The sequence below is a fragment of the Phascolarctos cinereus genome, unplaced genomic scaffold (genome assembly GCF_003287225.1).
Source record: "Phascolarctos cinereus isolate Bilbo 61053 unplaced genomic scaffold, phaCin_HiC Scaffold_1;HRSCAF=81, whole genome shotgun sequence".
NCBI lineage: Eukaryota > Metazoa > Chordata > Mammalia > Diprotodontia > Phascolarctidae > Phascolarctos > Phascolarctos cinereus.
This window is the reverse complement of record NW_027555514.1, coordinates 69,282,755-69,299,026: the sequence shown is the minus strand read 5'-3', so window position 1 is coordinate 69,299,026 and position 16,272 is coordinate 69,282,755. Positions and strand designations below refer to the sequence as shown.

At 38.1% G+C, this 16,272-nt stretch overlaps 1 protein-coding gene and 1 pseudogene across 2 annotated transcripts in view; both read left to right on the top strand.

Moving 5' to 3' along the window:
• KIF5B (kinesin family member 5B) overlaps positions 1-16,272 on the top strand; it is a 70,221-nt gene that overhangs the window by 47,867 nt on the left and 6,082 nt on the right. The window contains exons 16-24 of one of the 2 annotated variants that reach the window (XM_020990469.2): positions 758-943; positions 9,396-9,513; positions 10,288-10,349; positions 10,444-10,553; positions 11,207-11,308; positions 12,338-12,398; positions 12,478-12,549; positions 12,694-12,798; positions 13,810-14,026. In XM_020990469.2, coding sequence (XP_020846128.1) covers positions 758-943; positions 9,396-9,513; positions 10,288-10,349; positions 10,444-10,553; positions 11,207-11,308; positions 12,338-12,398; positions 12,478-12,549; positions 12,694-12,798; positions 13,810-14,026 — 1,033 coding nt within the window. Of the gene's footprint in view, positions 1-754; positions 944-9,395; positions 9,514-10,287; positions 10,350-10,443; positions 10,554-11,206; positions 11,309-12,337; positions 12,399-12,477; positions 12,550-12,693; positions 12,799-13,809; positions 14,027-16,272 lie in introns of both variants that reach the window. The other variant, XM_020990467.2, reaches the window with a different exon arrangement.
• On the top strand, positions 980-9,384 carry LOC144456749 (cyclin-G1 pseudogene; annotated as a pseudogene).

Sequence of the window (16,272 nt, the reverse complement as noted above, 5' to 3'; positions counted from 1 at the left end):
GAGCCTCTCTGTGCTTTGCCCTGTACTCTTCTTACACAAGAAGAATGAAGTGATATGGCTTAGACACAGTTCTTTCTTAATATTCTTAGTGGTGTTCTCATAGCAACCTAAACTTCCTCTTAGTGTTAATTCATTAATAGTCTAGGTATGTTATTACAGCTGAAATTACTATGGTTATTGAAAATTTTACTCATGAAAAAAATTTAAGAGGCAGAATTGTGTTTTTTTAGGCCTGTCAGGTCTTTTTCTTAGTCTATATTCACATATTGTATAATATTGTATTTTAAGTAGTGGAAACTAGGGGAAGGAAAATTCAAGCAGGTTATAGTTTAGGCAAGTAATTTCCTTCCTTTTCAAGTATGAGAACCCCTTTTTAATGTCAGATTTCATAGACCTCTACATTCTGGTAATACTCTCCTTTGAGAAAATTCATAATGACAGAATGGAAACAGTATGTGTGTGTGTGTGTGTGTATGGATTATCCAACAATTTCTAATATATTTCATAGCAATACTGTCTCCAATCTCTTGCCTTCTCCAAACAAAACAAAAAACTTAGCAGTCACACCCCAGGTTGGGATTCTTTGAAGTTCAGAGGAATAAGCTGAGCCCAGATATGAACAGAATTTAAGTAAATGTCACATAAATTTTGCAAATTTTGCAAATATTAACTTCGTTGACTATTTTGGATTCTAATCTTCCACAAAAATATTTTGTACTTCCAATGTTTACATGAGTTTGATTTTTCTTCTCAGCAGCCTGAAGGAACTGGCATGATAGATGAAGAATTCACCGTTGCAAGACTGTACATTAGTAAAATGAAGTCAGAAGTGAAAACAATGGTAAAACGCTGCAAACAGTTAGAAAGCACCCAAGCTGAGAGCAACAAAAAAATGGAAGAAAATGAAAAAGAATTAGCAGCATGTCAGCTTCGTATATCACAGGTACATATTCTACCATGTAACTTAGAGTTCGTTATTGAAATGTCTTTATAGTTTTAATTTCAAACCAGCTTTGTTGGGAAATACTTTTGGAAAAACAAATTTCCGTAGTTTAACTGAAGTGAAACACATTGGGATTAATTCAGAGAGAATATTGATTTTTGTTTTCTCAGTGTGACATTACAAAGTATTATGACAGTTCTGAGTAGGTTACACCTCTCACTCAATATAATTCATCCTCCCTAGAGAATTTTTCACTTCCGAAAAGAAAAGGCTACTAAGAGTAAGATCTAGGAATCCTGGTTGTATACCCATTCATCCGTTCTGGAGAATGAAGAGTGATTGAAATGAGACCACTTAGCACATTCTTCAGGAATTCATTTCAATTCACTTCATCCCTCAGACACTTATGTGCAGTAAACCAATGCTAGGCACTCTGGGGACTCAGAAGATAAACAGTGTCTGGTTTTGAGGGTGAGAGGTGGGAATGAGATGAATAACAAATGTGAGCTGAAAAACAAATGCAAGAAAGTCAGGCAGTGGGGTAGGAGAGATTTGAGAAGGGAATGAAAACTTGGTGCTGGGAGAGTCAGGAGGGGTTTCATAGAGAAGATGAACTTAAGTTGGACCTTGACAGTGTTTGAAAATGTGAGGGGAGACCATTCCTTGTTTGATGATGCGGATGGGAACGTGTTGGGGGGGATAGGTGAAAGGCCAACAACGTGGTTTGACTGAGAAGAGATTACATGGATGAGAGTGGAGTGCAAGGAAACTGAAGGGCAGGCGAGAATCACGTTGTGAATGGTCTCAGATGCCAAACTTAGGAGCTTATATTTTGTTAAGGAATGGGAACCACTAAGCGAGCAGACAAGTTTGTGTGATCACTGTCGTTCATCAGGAAATTACTTTAAGAACAGTGTGAAGAGAATTTGACAACAGAGATTGGAGGCAGGAAGATCTACTTAAGAAGCTCAGTGGACTGGATGCAGCCCAGATATCTCCCACTGCCCCTCCATCTTCTATTTCCTCCCACCCTCTCTTTTCTCCCATGGACTTTCCATTAACTAATTTCTTGGGGTTCAGGTGAGGACAGGCCCAAGGTAGGGAGCACAAGGTGAGGGAATAGAGTAACAACTGAAATTCAGAAACTGCTGCAGCCAGCTGAATGTTTTGTTGGAATAGTAGTACAGACGCCAGCAAGGGCCTGTGGCTTGAACCTGATTGAGTTTGCACATAATTGTGGCCTTTGGGTGAATGTAAAACTGAGGAATTTAAAAGTGAAAGACTTTTTTACTTCTGAGCCTTAGTATTTTGCCTTTGACATTTTTCCCTAGCTTTGAATTTACAGGACAGGTTTCTGTCTGCCCCATGTGTCTTGAATGTGCAGGATTAAGTTCCTTCTGTCAGTCTGTGAAATCATCAGAAGAGGAGAGAAATGTTCCATTGGCCTCTGCTTTGATCTAAATTAGCCAGTATAAATTCAGCTTTTGACCTGATGAGAATGGAAAAAAATGTATTCAAGAAGGTGTGTTAGAAAGTCAAAGCCATTATTGCCTTTCAGTTTCTACAACTTGTATTATTTATTCATTCATGAGAAGAACCATTTGAAAGGAGAAAGAAACTGAGTTTCAAGAAACTGGAAGTTTTGTTAATGGTATGTCACTGTAGGATTATATTTTCTAAAGCAAAACCTTCTGTGTTGAAATTGTCTATAAAATTTACAAAAGAAGTAGAATGACTTCAGGAACACTCCAAGATAAATTGCAAAGGTCTGGCCTTCTGGCACAGAAACACGTGTTCTAAACCAAATGTTGAGAAGTTGAAAATAGACTGTGTTTAGGCATACTGCGTGTCACCTGAAACATAGTTATTATAAAATAACCTATCTTCCAACAATCCCTGAAGCTATCTTCATAGGACTCTTAAAGTGAATAAGTATTCAACTATTTTGGTTTATTTCATATCAGAGCTCTGGGTGCCAATATAAGAATGGATTTAAGCTGTGAGGCCTGAAACATAACTATATTAGCATTGATACTTTCATACTTGAAGAGGAAATAGGCTGTAGTTGGAAATTTATTTTATTGTAGTTGGAAATATTTCCTAAATTATTATTTTCTTTGAAGCATGTTTGTTAAAACTAAAACACAAATGTGAAATTTTAATGTAGAGTGACAAAGGTGGGAGACTATACTATGATTTTTTTTTTTTGGCTTTTAGGCAATTGGGGTTAAGTGACTTGCCCAAGGTCATACAGCTAGTAAGTGTCAAATGTTGGGTCCGAGGCCACATTTGAACTCAGGTCCTCCTGACTTCAGGGCCGGTGCTCTATCCACTGCGCCACCTAGCTGCCCCTATGAATTGACACTTAATACTGATCCAGTAGTATTTGGATCACTAGACTGATTTTAGGTTGTATTGAAGGCAAAGTGTGATCGCCTTTAATGGATATCATGCAGTCTTAAATGTGATTTTAATTGTGATGCAATTTCACATTAAAACAGATCAACTTCAGAAAAAAATAGTATGATGCACTTCAGTATACAGTCAGGGTTGCTAGTCTTTGAAGTAGTATAAACAGCTTTATTAAGCCTTATACAACTTAATACAATACAATAATTCTAAATTTTATTTGGCATATTTTTGTATTTAAATTTGTTTATGAAATTCTACAAAATGTGTAAACAGACCTGTTAAATTTACGTGATCTTCAATATTATCCTAGAGAACAAATGATGTGGTATACAAGGTTTGATACAGAATGGTTTTTATGTCAATCTCTAGTCCCTCAGCCCCCTTTGAGAAAATTTGTTCTGTGAACTTTGGATTCAGTTAAAAGGCCACATATGGCCTTGAGGCTACAGGTTCCCCACCCCTGCTCTAGAGCTTTTATTTTTTGTTTTTAATCAGCTCTTTTTTAAAATTAATTAATTTATTTTTAGTTTTGAACATTAACTTCCACAAGATTTTGAATTCCAGATTTTCTCCCCATCTCTCCCCTCCCCCAACCCCAAGACAGCAAGCATTCTGAATATCCCTTTCCCCCAATCTGCCCTCCCTTCTCTTATCCACCTCCCCTTCTGTTTTCCTGTAGGGCAGGAAAGATTTCTATACCCCATTGCCTATATGTCTTATTTCCCAGTTGCTTGTAAAAACAGTTTATTTATTTGCTTTCATGTGAGGCAGTTGAGGTTAAGTGACTCGCCCTGGGTCACGCAGGTAGGTAAGTGTCAAGGGTCTGGTCTGAGACTGGATTTGAGCTCAGGTCCTCCTGACTCCAGGACCAGTGCTCTATCCACTGTGCAACCTAGCTGCCCCGTGAAAACAATTTTTAACATTCGTTTTTTTTAAAACTTTTGAGTTCCAGATTCTCTCCCTTCCTCCCTCCCCACCTACCCTCATTGAGAAGGCCAGCAGTTTGATATAGGTTGCACATGTGTTGTCATGCAAAACACTTCCATACTTGTCAGTTGTGAAAGAAATGTGGGGGCCGTTTATTCGATTGTCTCCTTTGACCCTGTCCCTCCTCAAAAATATTTGTTTCTGATTACCCCGTCCCCCAACTGGCCCACCCTTCTATCATTTCCCCCCTCTCTTATCCCCTTCCCCTGTATTTTCCTGTAAGATAACATGGATTTCCATTCCCAATTGAGTGTGTATTTTATTCCCTTTCTGAGCCAATTCGGATGAGAGTAAGATTCACTCATTCCCCCTCACCTCTTCCCCTGTAAAAAGCTTTTTCTTGTCTCTTTTATGTGAGATAATTTGCCCCATTGTACCTCTCCCTTTGTCCTTCTCCCAGTACAATCTTCTCTCACCCCTTAAATTTGTTTTTTAGGTATCATCCCTTCATATTCAACTCACCCTTTGCCCTCTGTCTGTCTGTCTGTCTGTGTATGTGTGTGTGTGTGTGTGTGTGTGTGTGTGTATGTGTGTGTATATATTCTCTGCAACTACTCTAATACTGAGAAAGGTCTCATGAGTTACAAATATCATCTTTCCATGTAGGAATGTAAACAGTTCAACTTTAATAAGTCCCTTATGATTTCTCTTTCCTGTTTACCTTTTCGTGCTTCTCTTGATCTAGAGCTTTTAAATAAAGATTGCTGTTGGCAAGAAACAGCACCCTGTTAGTTTAGAGCTTTGTCTTTAAAGGAATGTAAATGGGATGTGTCATGGTCAAAATGTCCTCGTATCAAAAGAAAACAAGTATTGTCTCCCTGTAAGATTCAAGTAAGCAGCAATTTAATCTACTAATTCTATGGTAGTTGGGGCAGTTGAGTCTTAGTGGTAGGTTAATGAATCTAAACTGACATACAGCATGTCCTAAAGTCTTAGTGCATTTTAAAGGCTAAAACTGAACTACGTTAAGAATTTTGGGACACCATGTATAGTGTTGAAAGGGTATATAGTTAATCAGTACAGTATATATACAGTATATATACCTTCCACTATAGCTGTAGCTAATTAAAATTTCCCTGACATGTTACAGAAAAATTTCCCTTTCAAGATACACCAAAGAACCACAGTATATCTAATGTACTTATGCTTTATTTCATAACATTGTATAAATATTAGATGAAGTCTTCTGTTATTCCTAGCAACCCGATTAATTGAAGAATTTCTGTTCTGACTCATCATTGCCAACTTAAGTTGACTAAAGTAACCTAAGTACCGTTATCTTCTGGTACTAAGAAATTAAACTTTGAATAAAACTATGAACTGGAAGGGGTCAAAAAAGGAGAAGAATCTGTTACAAGAGTCATTGTAGTATAATGTAGTGTTGGATTTGGAGTCACAAGACCTGGGTTCAAATTGTGCTCCTGCCACTTACTGTGTGACTTTGGGTAAGTTAGTTGATCTCTTTGGGCCTCATTTTTCTCCTCTGTCAAACTAAAGTGTTAGACTGGATAGTCTTTAAGGTCTGAACCAGCCCAAAATCTGTTAGGTGAGCCTGAGCCATGGTAGGGCTAGAAAGGACCAGGCAGGTATGAGAGAGATTGTTGGAATAAAGTCAGCAGAACCTGCCAGTTCATTGGATCTGAGGAATCCAAGAAGAGCAGGCGTCAAAAGATTAGTCTTGAGAATTTGATCCTCACAAATAACAGAAGGGCTGAGTCTTAACAAGAAAATATGAGTTCAGCTTTAGATATCTTGAGTTTGAGGGGATTATAGAACAATCCAAATGGAGACCAGCATTGTCTTGAGTTCTTATAATTCTCAGATCATTCTTTGTCTTTTGACTCTTTTTCTTCCTCTCACTCTCTAAGATATGGTTGTCTCCTAAGGCGTCAGTCTCTTAATCCATCTAGAAAAAAATATCCTAGGAGTTAGTGATGAAATCCATGACATCAGATTTATATGTATACAAATGTCCAGAGTACAAGTTCAAAGCAAAAACGACAGCCCTAGATTTTCTAGTGCCAGCAGGCTGTGTGTGACCTCATCAGTATCACTGGAACTGAATAGAGTGACACTGAGGACTGGAATGCGCCTCTGAAAGGGCATACAAGAAAGAATTGAGGTTGGTGTGGGTGGAATAGCATTGCATGTTAAGAAGATAGAGTCATGTGATGAATCCTGACTTTGGGGGAGAGATCTTAAAAGGAAGGATGGTTAGGATCCTGTGATAAAAAAGTTCTCTTTTCTGGGTATCAGTAGAATGCCATTGAGGTTTGTACAATTCTAAAGTAAAGTTAGCCCAGAAGGGATAAGACACTCTCAACAATCAAATTATGAAGATAATGAAAAAAGAAACAGTGCTGATAATCAGCATATGCACAGGAACTCACCAATCAGTTTAGAGTTTTAAAGACATTGAAAGAGGGAAGGAAAAGCAGCTAATGGGATGAATGCAAAAGTTTGGGAGGGATTGTGCAGAAATCCTCTAAGGAGGGCTCAAGCTCAGAAGAAGCCAAGGCTGGGGGGCTAAAAACAAAAAGCGCTCTTTAGCTGCATTCAGGGAAAAAAGACTTAAAGAAGGGGGTAGGGCTGCTGCTTGGGGAGAATGGAGTGATAATTGATGACAGAAGAGTCAAAGTGGCTCCATTTGTATTTTATTTTCTTTGCTAATGAGAACAAACTTAGAAATGTAAAAGAAAAAATGGCTAATACGGAGCTGAAGCCCAAGATACTATCAGTAAGAAATAGAGCAGCAAGATACCCTTAATATTCATCTGACCAAAATGAACACCTTCAGGAACTGAAAGAACTGCAGATGGGGTTGCTGGGCTGCTTAGAGTGATCCTGGAAAGGTCAAAGATGAGGATTTGACACGGGCCAATGTCCCTGCTTTCAGAAATTAGGAGAATGCTATTGTTGTGGAAAATATGGGAAATAAAAGTGAAATGGAAATACAATTAGGAGGATACAAAACTGGTTCTAAATATTCAGTCAGAACAGTTAATCAGTAATGGTTCCTGGTTTGCTGTCAGTTTGGAAGGAGATCTCCAGTGGGAGGACTCAGGATTTTGTGCTTGGCTCTGTGCTTTTTACCATTTTAATCAATGACTTGGATATTGGCATGTATGACATGTTTATCAAATTTGCAGCTGATACGAAGATAAGAGGAATGACTGAGATTGAAAAAGATTTTGACAGGCTAAATTGAATAAGATGAAATGTGATAAGTAAGTGTAAAGATTTACATTTGTTGAAAAAATCAACTTCACAAGTGCAAGATAACAAGGGCTGGCTAGACAACAGTCCATCAATAAAATTGGGGGTTTTAGTGAACAACAGCCTCGGTGTGCTTCAGCATTGTGACATGGTAACTGTAAAAGCCAGTCTGTTCTTTATTAAGAAACGTGTGTGTGTGTGTGTGTACATATACATATAAGTAATATATACTTACATTAAGAAAAATATGTTCTTTATTAAGAAAAATATACAACTACAGATAAGAAAACCACTTAATTATGGGCTGGTCACATCTGGAATGGCACATTCAGTTCCAGGTGCCACAGTACAGAAATGGCGTTGATAAACTGAGTAACATTTAGAGAAAGGCAGTCATGCCATATTAGGATCATTTGAAGCACCTGGCAGTGTTTGCCCTGAAGCAGAAGAGGCTGGCAGGGAGGGGAGAGCAGGTTATGCCTTCTGTTGAAGAGCGTCTGTCTGGAAAAGGCTTGGCCTTGTTCTGCTTGGCCCAGAGGTCAGCGCTAGGAGCAGCAGGTGGAAGATGCAGAGGCACGTGTAAGTTTGATGTCAGGAAGAGCTTCCTGGTAATGCATCGGTGCAGAAGGAGACTTGCCCGTAGTAGAGACTGTATGTACACTGCAGCAGACTGTAGAGGGCTTGCATTAGATTGCCACGGAGTTTCCAGCTCTGGAGTTGTTCTGTCATTCTGATGCAGCAGTACTAAAAGGGGACAGGTTGAAGATGGGAAAAGCAGAAGGGATGACTAGAAGGAGCAAGGACGCACATGGAGGGACAGCTTGGCAAGAAGGACAACCTCATCTTCTGAAACAGGAAGGAAGGAGAAAGAGGATTCAAAGCTTCAAAGTTGGTAGCCTTTTCAGTAAAACAAGTGGCAGGGACAAGAGATATTGAGGAAGGGAATGGAGGTATGTGAAGAAGGTTTGAAATAGTTGCTTCAGTAAATATTGAGATGCGAACCTGCTGCAAACAATACCTAAAATCTTTTTTTGGTGGGGGGGGTGGGTTAGGCAAGGGGGTTTTAAGTGACTTGCCCAGGGTCACACAGCTAGTAAGTGTCATGTGTCTGAGGCCGGATTTGAATCAGGTCCTCCTGAATCCAGGGCCGATGCTCTATCCACTGTGCCACCTAGCTGCCCCCAATACCTAAAATCCTTAATGTGTCCATTTACTTGTTCTTCTTAAACAGAATGCTTAGGGGTAAGAAAGGGTCTTGAGGATCATAGTAAACTAGTAAAATTAACAACCAGTGATGTGGAACCATTGTCAGGAAATTATGCTCTAATGTAGGGTGACTTCTCAGGAATATTAGAATGCATAAGCCATACAGAAAAATTATATGGAGTAAAGTTAAATGGGGGAAAGCATAGTAACACCACTGTCATTGCCCTCCCTTCAAGACTACTGTTTTCCAGTTGGCACATTGGCTAAGTTCTTAAAGATTTTAAATCTGGGACTTGGTAGTTTGCCATATATATGTTTTCTTTAAAATGTATTTATTTTTAAAAGTTTTTATTACCTCTTGCTACTCCTGCCTGCAATGAACAATCAAAAAGAAGAAAAGAAAAGAAAGCCCTCAACAACAAATACTAATAGCCTAGCAAAACAAATTCCCTCACTGGCCATGTCCAAAAATGTATGTCTCATTATTTTATCATGTATTTGAAAACGTTAATTGCCTGGACTCTGATTTTTTTATAAGATGTCTTTTATTTATAAGATTCTTTTGCCACTAAAGTAGTTGAGATTTTTTTCCCCACTTCAAATCACTCCAAATATATTTTTTCTTTGAAAGCATGAAGCAAAAATCAAGTCATTGACTGAATACCTTCAGAACGTTGAGCAAAAGAAAAGGCAGTTGGAAGAATCTGTGGACTCCCTTAATGAAGAACTAGTCCAGCTTCGAGCACAAGGTATGTTAATTCCTTATTTTCCGGTGGATATATTTCTTGACTTTTGAATTATATATGTGTATTTGGGGGCTATTCCCTTCATACTAACAAACTGGAACCCCAGAAATTTCATTGCTCAGCATCCTTTTAAGTCACCTTTGAATATTGCCTTAGCCAGTCTTGAACTGCCTTTGTCTTCACTGCCTAAGCAAAGCCAAGTTAGCGATTTTGATTTTTGTATTACCAGCCTTTCAGAAATCATCCATGTTAATTCTTCCTTTCAGCTAACTTTTATTTGCACTAATGAAAGGTAGTAGAGATGGGGACTTGGTTTTTTGAAATTACATTTTAATGGGTATATGACTAATCTGGGAAGCTACTTCGTGCATAATAATGAAGTCACATTGAGGACCTGGGTCATAAGGAATTGTAAACTGTCCAGTTTCCCTATAGAGTCTTCCTGTCACATCTGTACCCAAGGCCTACTGCTGCATTCTAGGAATAAATAATTCTCAGAGCTGTCCCCTCTCAGCCTTCCCAGGAGCCGAAAGGGAACTAAGTGTTTGAATTTCAAGGGACTTTGTATATGAAGTAACAGTAATAATTTAGGAATTCAATGTGTTGACAAAGGTTGTGGTTTTACTAACTACTAATGACTCTGAGGCAAGATTTGCCATTTAGAATGTGAATAATTGAAAGGGTTTGGGGGTTGACAATTATTTCTGCAGAGAAATGGGCCATATTTTCTATAATCTGTATTAGAAATTTGCTGTTCTTTTCCTTTTCCCTGCCCAGAAAAAGTCCACGAAATGGAAAAAGAGCATCTAAATAAGGTTCAGACTGCAAATGAAGTTAAGGTAAGTTAATTTTTATGTCATCATCTTAATTTTTAATACGTCAGTGTTCGTTTTTGACCTTTTTCGTTTGTTTGTTTCAAATAAACTGTTTTAGCAAGCTGTTGAACAACAGATACAAAGCCATAGAGAAACTCATCAAAAACAAATTAGTAGTCTGAGAGATGAAGTTGATGCGAAAGAAAAGCTTATTACTGATCTTCAAGAGTAAGTGTTTAATTTTTTATTTTAATACATTTGCTTATACATTTACAATTTAATTTCAACAAAAGTGTATTTGGGAGAGATTCAGTGGGGAAAAGTAGGATAGTCTTATATAAATAAACTTAGATAGATACAGATATCTGTAACATTTTCTTTGAATTTTGGAGCATTACACAAATGCAGAAATCAAAACTGCAGGTAGGATATTTTCCTGAAAAATACACATTTGTGATTGAAACATCATAAGCTCTAGTGAAAAATTTGGAACCTTTAAGTTATTTTTCATTTTAAAATGGAGTGGTGGAATTTGCTCACTTTTCTTTTTTTAAAAGTTTTAAGAAAAATCCTGGGACAATAGAAGTAAAAAAAATTATTTGAAATTGCAAACAAGCAAAAGTAAAATACATAGAACCTATTGTCCTTACATATTATCGTTTATGCAAGTCAGTGTGTCAAAAAAGATAACTTGTGTGAATGATAATACTTGACTTTTTTTTTAATATGGAGCTATGTAGTAAAAGAGAAATCTTAGTTTAGATATTAGGAAAAGCTTGACTGTGAAAACTGAAACTTTGAAAAGTCTTAACGCTTTTCTAAGTGTATTTTGACACATTTTATAAAGCTAACATTACTTCTGTCTTTTTTTCTTTCAATAGTCAGAATCAGAAAATGATGCTAGAGCAGGAACGCCTGAGAGTTGAACATGAGAAGTTGAAAGCTACAGACCAAGAAAAAAGCAGGAAACTACATGAACTTACGTGAGTGAGAATTGTGGCAAAATCTAAAATAGGAGACTGAATTGGAGTAATGAGGAGAACCTGGGCCCAACATAAGGCTGCAGGCAAAATGAGGGTCACCTGACTGCAGGTGGCTGGAACTTGTCTCTAATGCCTACAACTAATGAGCAAGCTGGATCTGCCCCACTTGCCTGCTGATGCCATTGTTTTAGCTGACTGCTACCAGTTGTGAATCATTAAGGAGAGATTGTTTCTGTTTATTTAACAACTCACTAGCTAGCAAGTATAGTAAAGGCTTGATTATTCTGAAGTCAGCTAGGTTCCTTTGGAACTAACAGTTTGTGATCTAGAAAGCTCACATAACTAACCCTACAGTTTTCTTGCTTCTCTGTCTTGTAAGAGAACAGACTAGCTGATATCAGAGATTTATTTTAAAAGCAACTTCTAGAGTATATCATAATGACAGACCCAGCCCCAGTCACCCACATCTCATGTGTCTGTGCTACTATGCAACCATGACTAGTCACAATAAATACCCTAAGGCACCTAAGATCCTGGAGTTCTTTCTGATTCATCAAAAGAAACTTCAGTTTATGTTTAGTGTGGTTTTAGTGCAAAATAATGGTTTATCATATTCTAATTCTCTGATAATTTAGTATCTGCTTACCTCCCAGTTAACCACCTCATTCCACAACCATCATTTTGATTCAAGAACACTTAAATCAGTACCAGTTGTTGTCTTTTTGTGCACACTTCAAACAAATAATTTTACCTCTTTGCACCATTGAAGCATTTCACTTTGCTTTGGAAATAGTGTTCTGTGTATCCCATAAGTAAGAGTCTTGAACATCAAACAAATTATATTGTTAAAATGTAGGATTTTCAACTAAAATTTCTTATTCACTCTAACAATCTAGCTTCTATTGAATGAAAGATTTTTTTTCCTCTTTCCCTATTACATAAAAGCCAGGTTTTACTGAACCAGAAGATAAAATTGGTGTGTTTCCATGCACAATCTATATGTACATATTTTTTATTCCTTATTTTTAGTGTCATGCAAGACAGGCGAGAACAAGCAAGGCAAGACCTGAAGGGTTTAGAAGAGACAGTGGTAAGATAATTTGCAGTTTGGGATTTTACATTTCTCCAAAATATGAAATATTAAGTTGTAAAAATGTTTTTCATTCAAGGCAAAAGAACTTCAGACTTTACACAACCTTCGGAAGCTCTTTGTTCAAGACCTAGCCACAAGAGTTAAAAAGGTAATTTAACATCCTTGAAATTCTTGTAATGGCCATTTAATTTTATGTATAAATTTCATTCTTATACCTTTAGTTTACCTTAGTTTTCTTAAATAATTTTATATGTTTAAATATTGAAGTGATTCATTATCTCTTTGTTCTCAGAGTGCAGAGATTGATTCTGATGACACTGGAGGTAGTGCTGCCCAAAAGCAGAAGATCTCCTTTCTTGAGAATAATCTTGAGCAGCTCACTAAAGTGCACAAACAGGTAATGAAGTGGAGATAGAATGACTTGTAGAAATGCCAGTTACTTGGAAGGCTTTTATTATTTTGTCTGTCATTCAGAGGCTTTCCAGTCCCTGTGGTCAGGAATTCCATGAGACATATTTTCAGGCCCTGAGTTTTTTTCTGTTAACTACAGCATATAAACAAACTCCCAAGAACTTGAGAGGATTTGAGGAGGGGAGAGGAGGCTAATGGATAGTGATCTTTTGTTAGGAGTCTCCCTCCCTGAGGGCAGGCTAGTGAAACCGTGTAATTGTATAGCCTCTGCAGGTTCTTGAAGTTTAGTAAGCACTGATGGGTCCTCCATTCTCAGTTTCCCTTCCCCTGCCCCAAACCCCTAGTTCCCTCATCAATAAATCTTTCCAGTTTTACCAAGATGTGCACAAAAGTTGAAAGTGTGAACTGAATGAGATAGCGTTAGTTTAATAACACAACATAATTTGTATAGCTAAGAGTTGTGTCACTTGAGATCATTTTTGCTAGTTTTTTTCTTTTAAACCTGACCTGTAATTTCATTGGTGTGGAGAATGCCCAGTGAGGAAGTTCTCCCTTCCATTGCCAAGCTGCACCTGCCTCAAGCCCCGAGAGGTTAAGGAACCTGGCCAGGGTGACCACAGGATTTGTCCAGGCATCAGCCAAGGCTGGCTTTCTGTCCACTTTGCCACACTTCCTCTCTGTATGTTTTATATTGGGGATAAATGAGTATTTGAGTTCAGCTAACTGAGAAAAAGTCACCAGTAAGTGGTAGATCTGGGGTTTCGGCTCAGCTCTTCAGACCTCACAGCCAAAGGGCCCTTCCTCCTCCACCTGCAGCTGCTTTGGGAGAAATGTATGTCTTCAACTGTGCCCATGCCCGTTTCCCCTTCCTCTGGAGGAAGAGCTGGAGCAGGTTGTATGTGTTAAAAGCAAAAATGCCAGAAAATAGATGTTTACCTTTTAAGTAAATGTGGTTCATATTCTGAAGAGTAAATCATTTGCTTTGACTTACCCTCAGTTGGTACGTGATAATGCAGATCTTCGCTGTGAGCTTCCAAAATTGGAAAAACGACTTAGAGCTACAGCTGAGAGAGTTAAAGCTTTGGAGTCGGCTCTGAAAGAAGCCAAAGAAAATGCCTCTCGGGATCGTAAACGGTATCAGCAAGAAGTCGATCGGATTAAGGAAGCTGTCAGGTCAAAGAACATGGCCAGGAGGGGACATTCTGCACAGATTGGTGAGTAGAACGTGCGAAAGAGCTTGTTTTTTTTTCCTAAAACTGTTCTCTCTCTCTCTCTCTCTCTCTCTCTCTCTCTCTCTCTCTCTCTCTCTCTCTCTCTCTCTCTCTCCCTCTCTCTCCCTCCCTCCCTCCCTCCCTCTCTCTCTCTCTAACAAGGCAAGATCGTTTCATTCTCATATCTCTATGATCCTCTTATGGAATTAAATGACTTGTCAGCATGAAAAAAATATTGTTTTATGAATTGGCTAAATCAATATTCTGTTCATGTTGCTAAATGGTTCTTGGAATAATTCTCTAAAAACAATTTAAATGAAATAAAATAAAAATAAATTTATTTGATGATTGCTTTACTTTGTGAATTTTGGCAATGCTTTCCACTAACAGACTTTATATATAAATCAGTGGATTGGACCTTTAATTTCATCAGTTTAGAAATTCCTTTCAAAATAGCATGATCGAAACCTACCCCTGCCTTTTCCTACCATGTGATTTTTGTCTAGGTCCTTACATACTCCTCCATAGGGAATCCATCTAGCTTTGTGGAGGGCTTTTCTTTAGGTCTTATAATAGGGGAGGCTACCAATACAACTTTCAAGCTGTCATTCTATTTTTTATTCATAATCTTCCTTAATGATATCCCGAGTTTATTTTTTCTCCCTCAAATGGAAGAAAAAAACAAAAACAAAATTCTTCTAACAAATAAGTATAGGCAGTCGAAACAAATTCCCATATTGGCCATGTCCAAAAATGTGTGTTTTATTCTGCGTTTAGTCTATCACCTCTTCAGGCCTCTTTTATGCCAAGAGTTCTTAAGGCTTTGTTTTCACAAAAGCTCAATAATTGAGATTTAAGCTACATCATAATGTAAATAAATCTGCTATTCAGAAGCAGCATATTTGGAAAGTATGTGCTAACGAAACATTAACTTCCATGAGTTAAGGGTGGGTATTAAAAGTGAAAACCTTTTGTGGCCCTTCTGAATATCCTGGAGATAGACATAGAGGCTAATTACTCTTCCCCTTCCCATCCTCTCACAAATACTCTGTAAGTGACAGGGATCCTACCCCACCACACAGAGACCATTCCCTTATGGTCTCTAGTCTTAGGGAAATGAAATGTGAGAGTGTGGAAAAGAGGGTCCAGTTCAAACTGCGAAACATGCCCAGGTTTCACGTGCAGGAAAGGGAGAAGACCCAGCAGAGAGAAAATGCAATAGGAAGGAAACCAGTGCTGTGCACTGTCCTGCAAAGCTGGGAGAGCTGAGCATTTCATAGAGGAGGCTCCCAGGGTCAGTGAAAACAGGACATTGGATTTGATAGTCAGGAGGGGACATTTTTGAAAGGGGTGAGAGCCACATTACTAGGAGCTAAGAATTGAGTGGGCAGGAAGGGGTGGGAGGGTGAAAGTGCCTTAGTTTCAGCACAGCTTAACTTGCAGATGTAAAAGAAAGTGGTCAGGATTTTTTATTTTGCTTTTTTTCAGTTATCTATCTATCTGTCTATTTATCTATCTATCTATCTGTCTATCTATCTATCTATCTATCTATCTATCTATCTATCTATCTATCTATCTGTTTAATGCCTTCTAAAGAACTCCATTATATTACCCGTCTTACAGCTTTGGCGAACTGCCTGAAAGTAGGAGTGGAATCAATCCCAAAGAGAAATGCGGCCACTAAACCATACATAAAGATCCCTGTGGGCTGCACATTGGCTTAGAAAACCACATAATCTATGTTCTGTTTTATTTTTATTTTGTTAGGTATTTCCCACAATTATATTTTAATGTGGTTTGTGCAGCATGCTGGAGTGTTACCTCTGCAGTAGACAGTTTAGATTGTGTTTAGTTATGTTCTAATCTCTAAAGAAGATTAGTTGCTTTTTTATTATTAAAAGTCCGCATGTTAATAACCTGCCTATAATCACTATTATTAGGAGAAAGATCTAAATTTTGTATTTTCCTCCTCTAAAATATTCTCATCATTCAACCAGTAAAACAGTATTACATGCCTACTATGTGCTAGTCACTGGAAATACGGAAAAAATAAATGTTCCTGGCCCTCAAGAAGGGCCCCCAACGAGATACGTGTACGTGTCTGTGTACGTGTGTACATACGTATGCTTACATACAAACACACACACAAATATGGAGGAGGGCACAACCAGTTTAGGGAGGGGGTAGGGTGTGGACTAGAAAAGGTGACTCCCTCATCACCAGCTCCAAAGCCTTATATAGATCTGCAT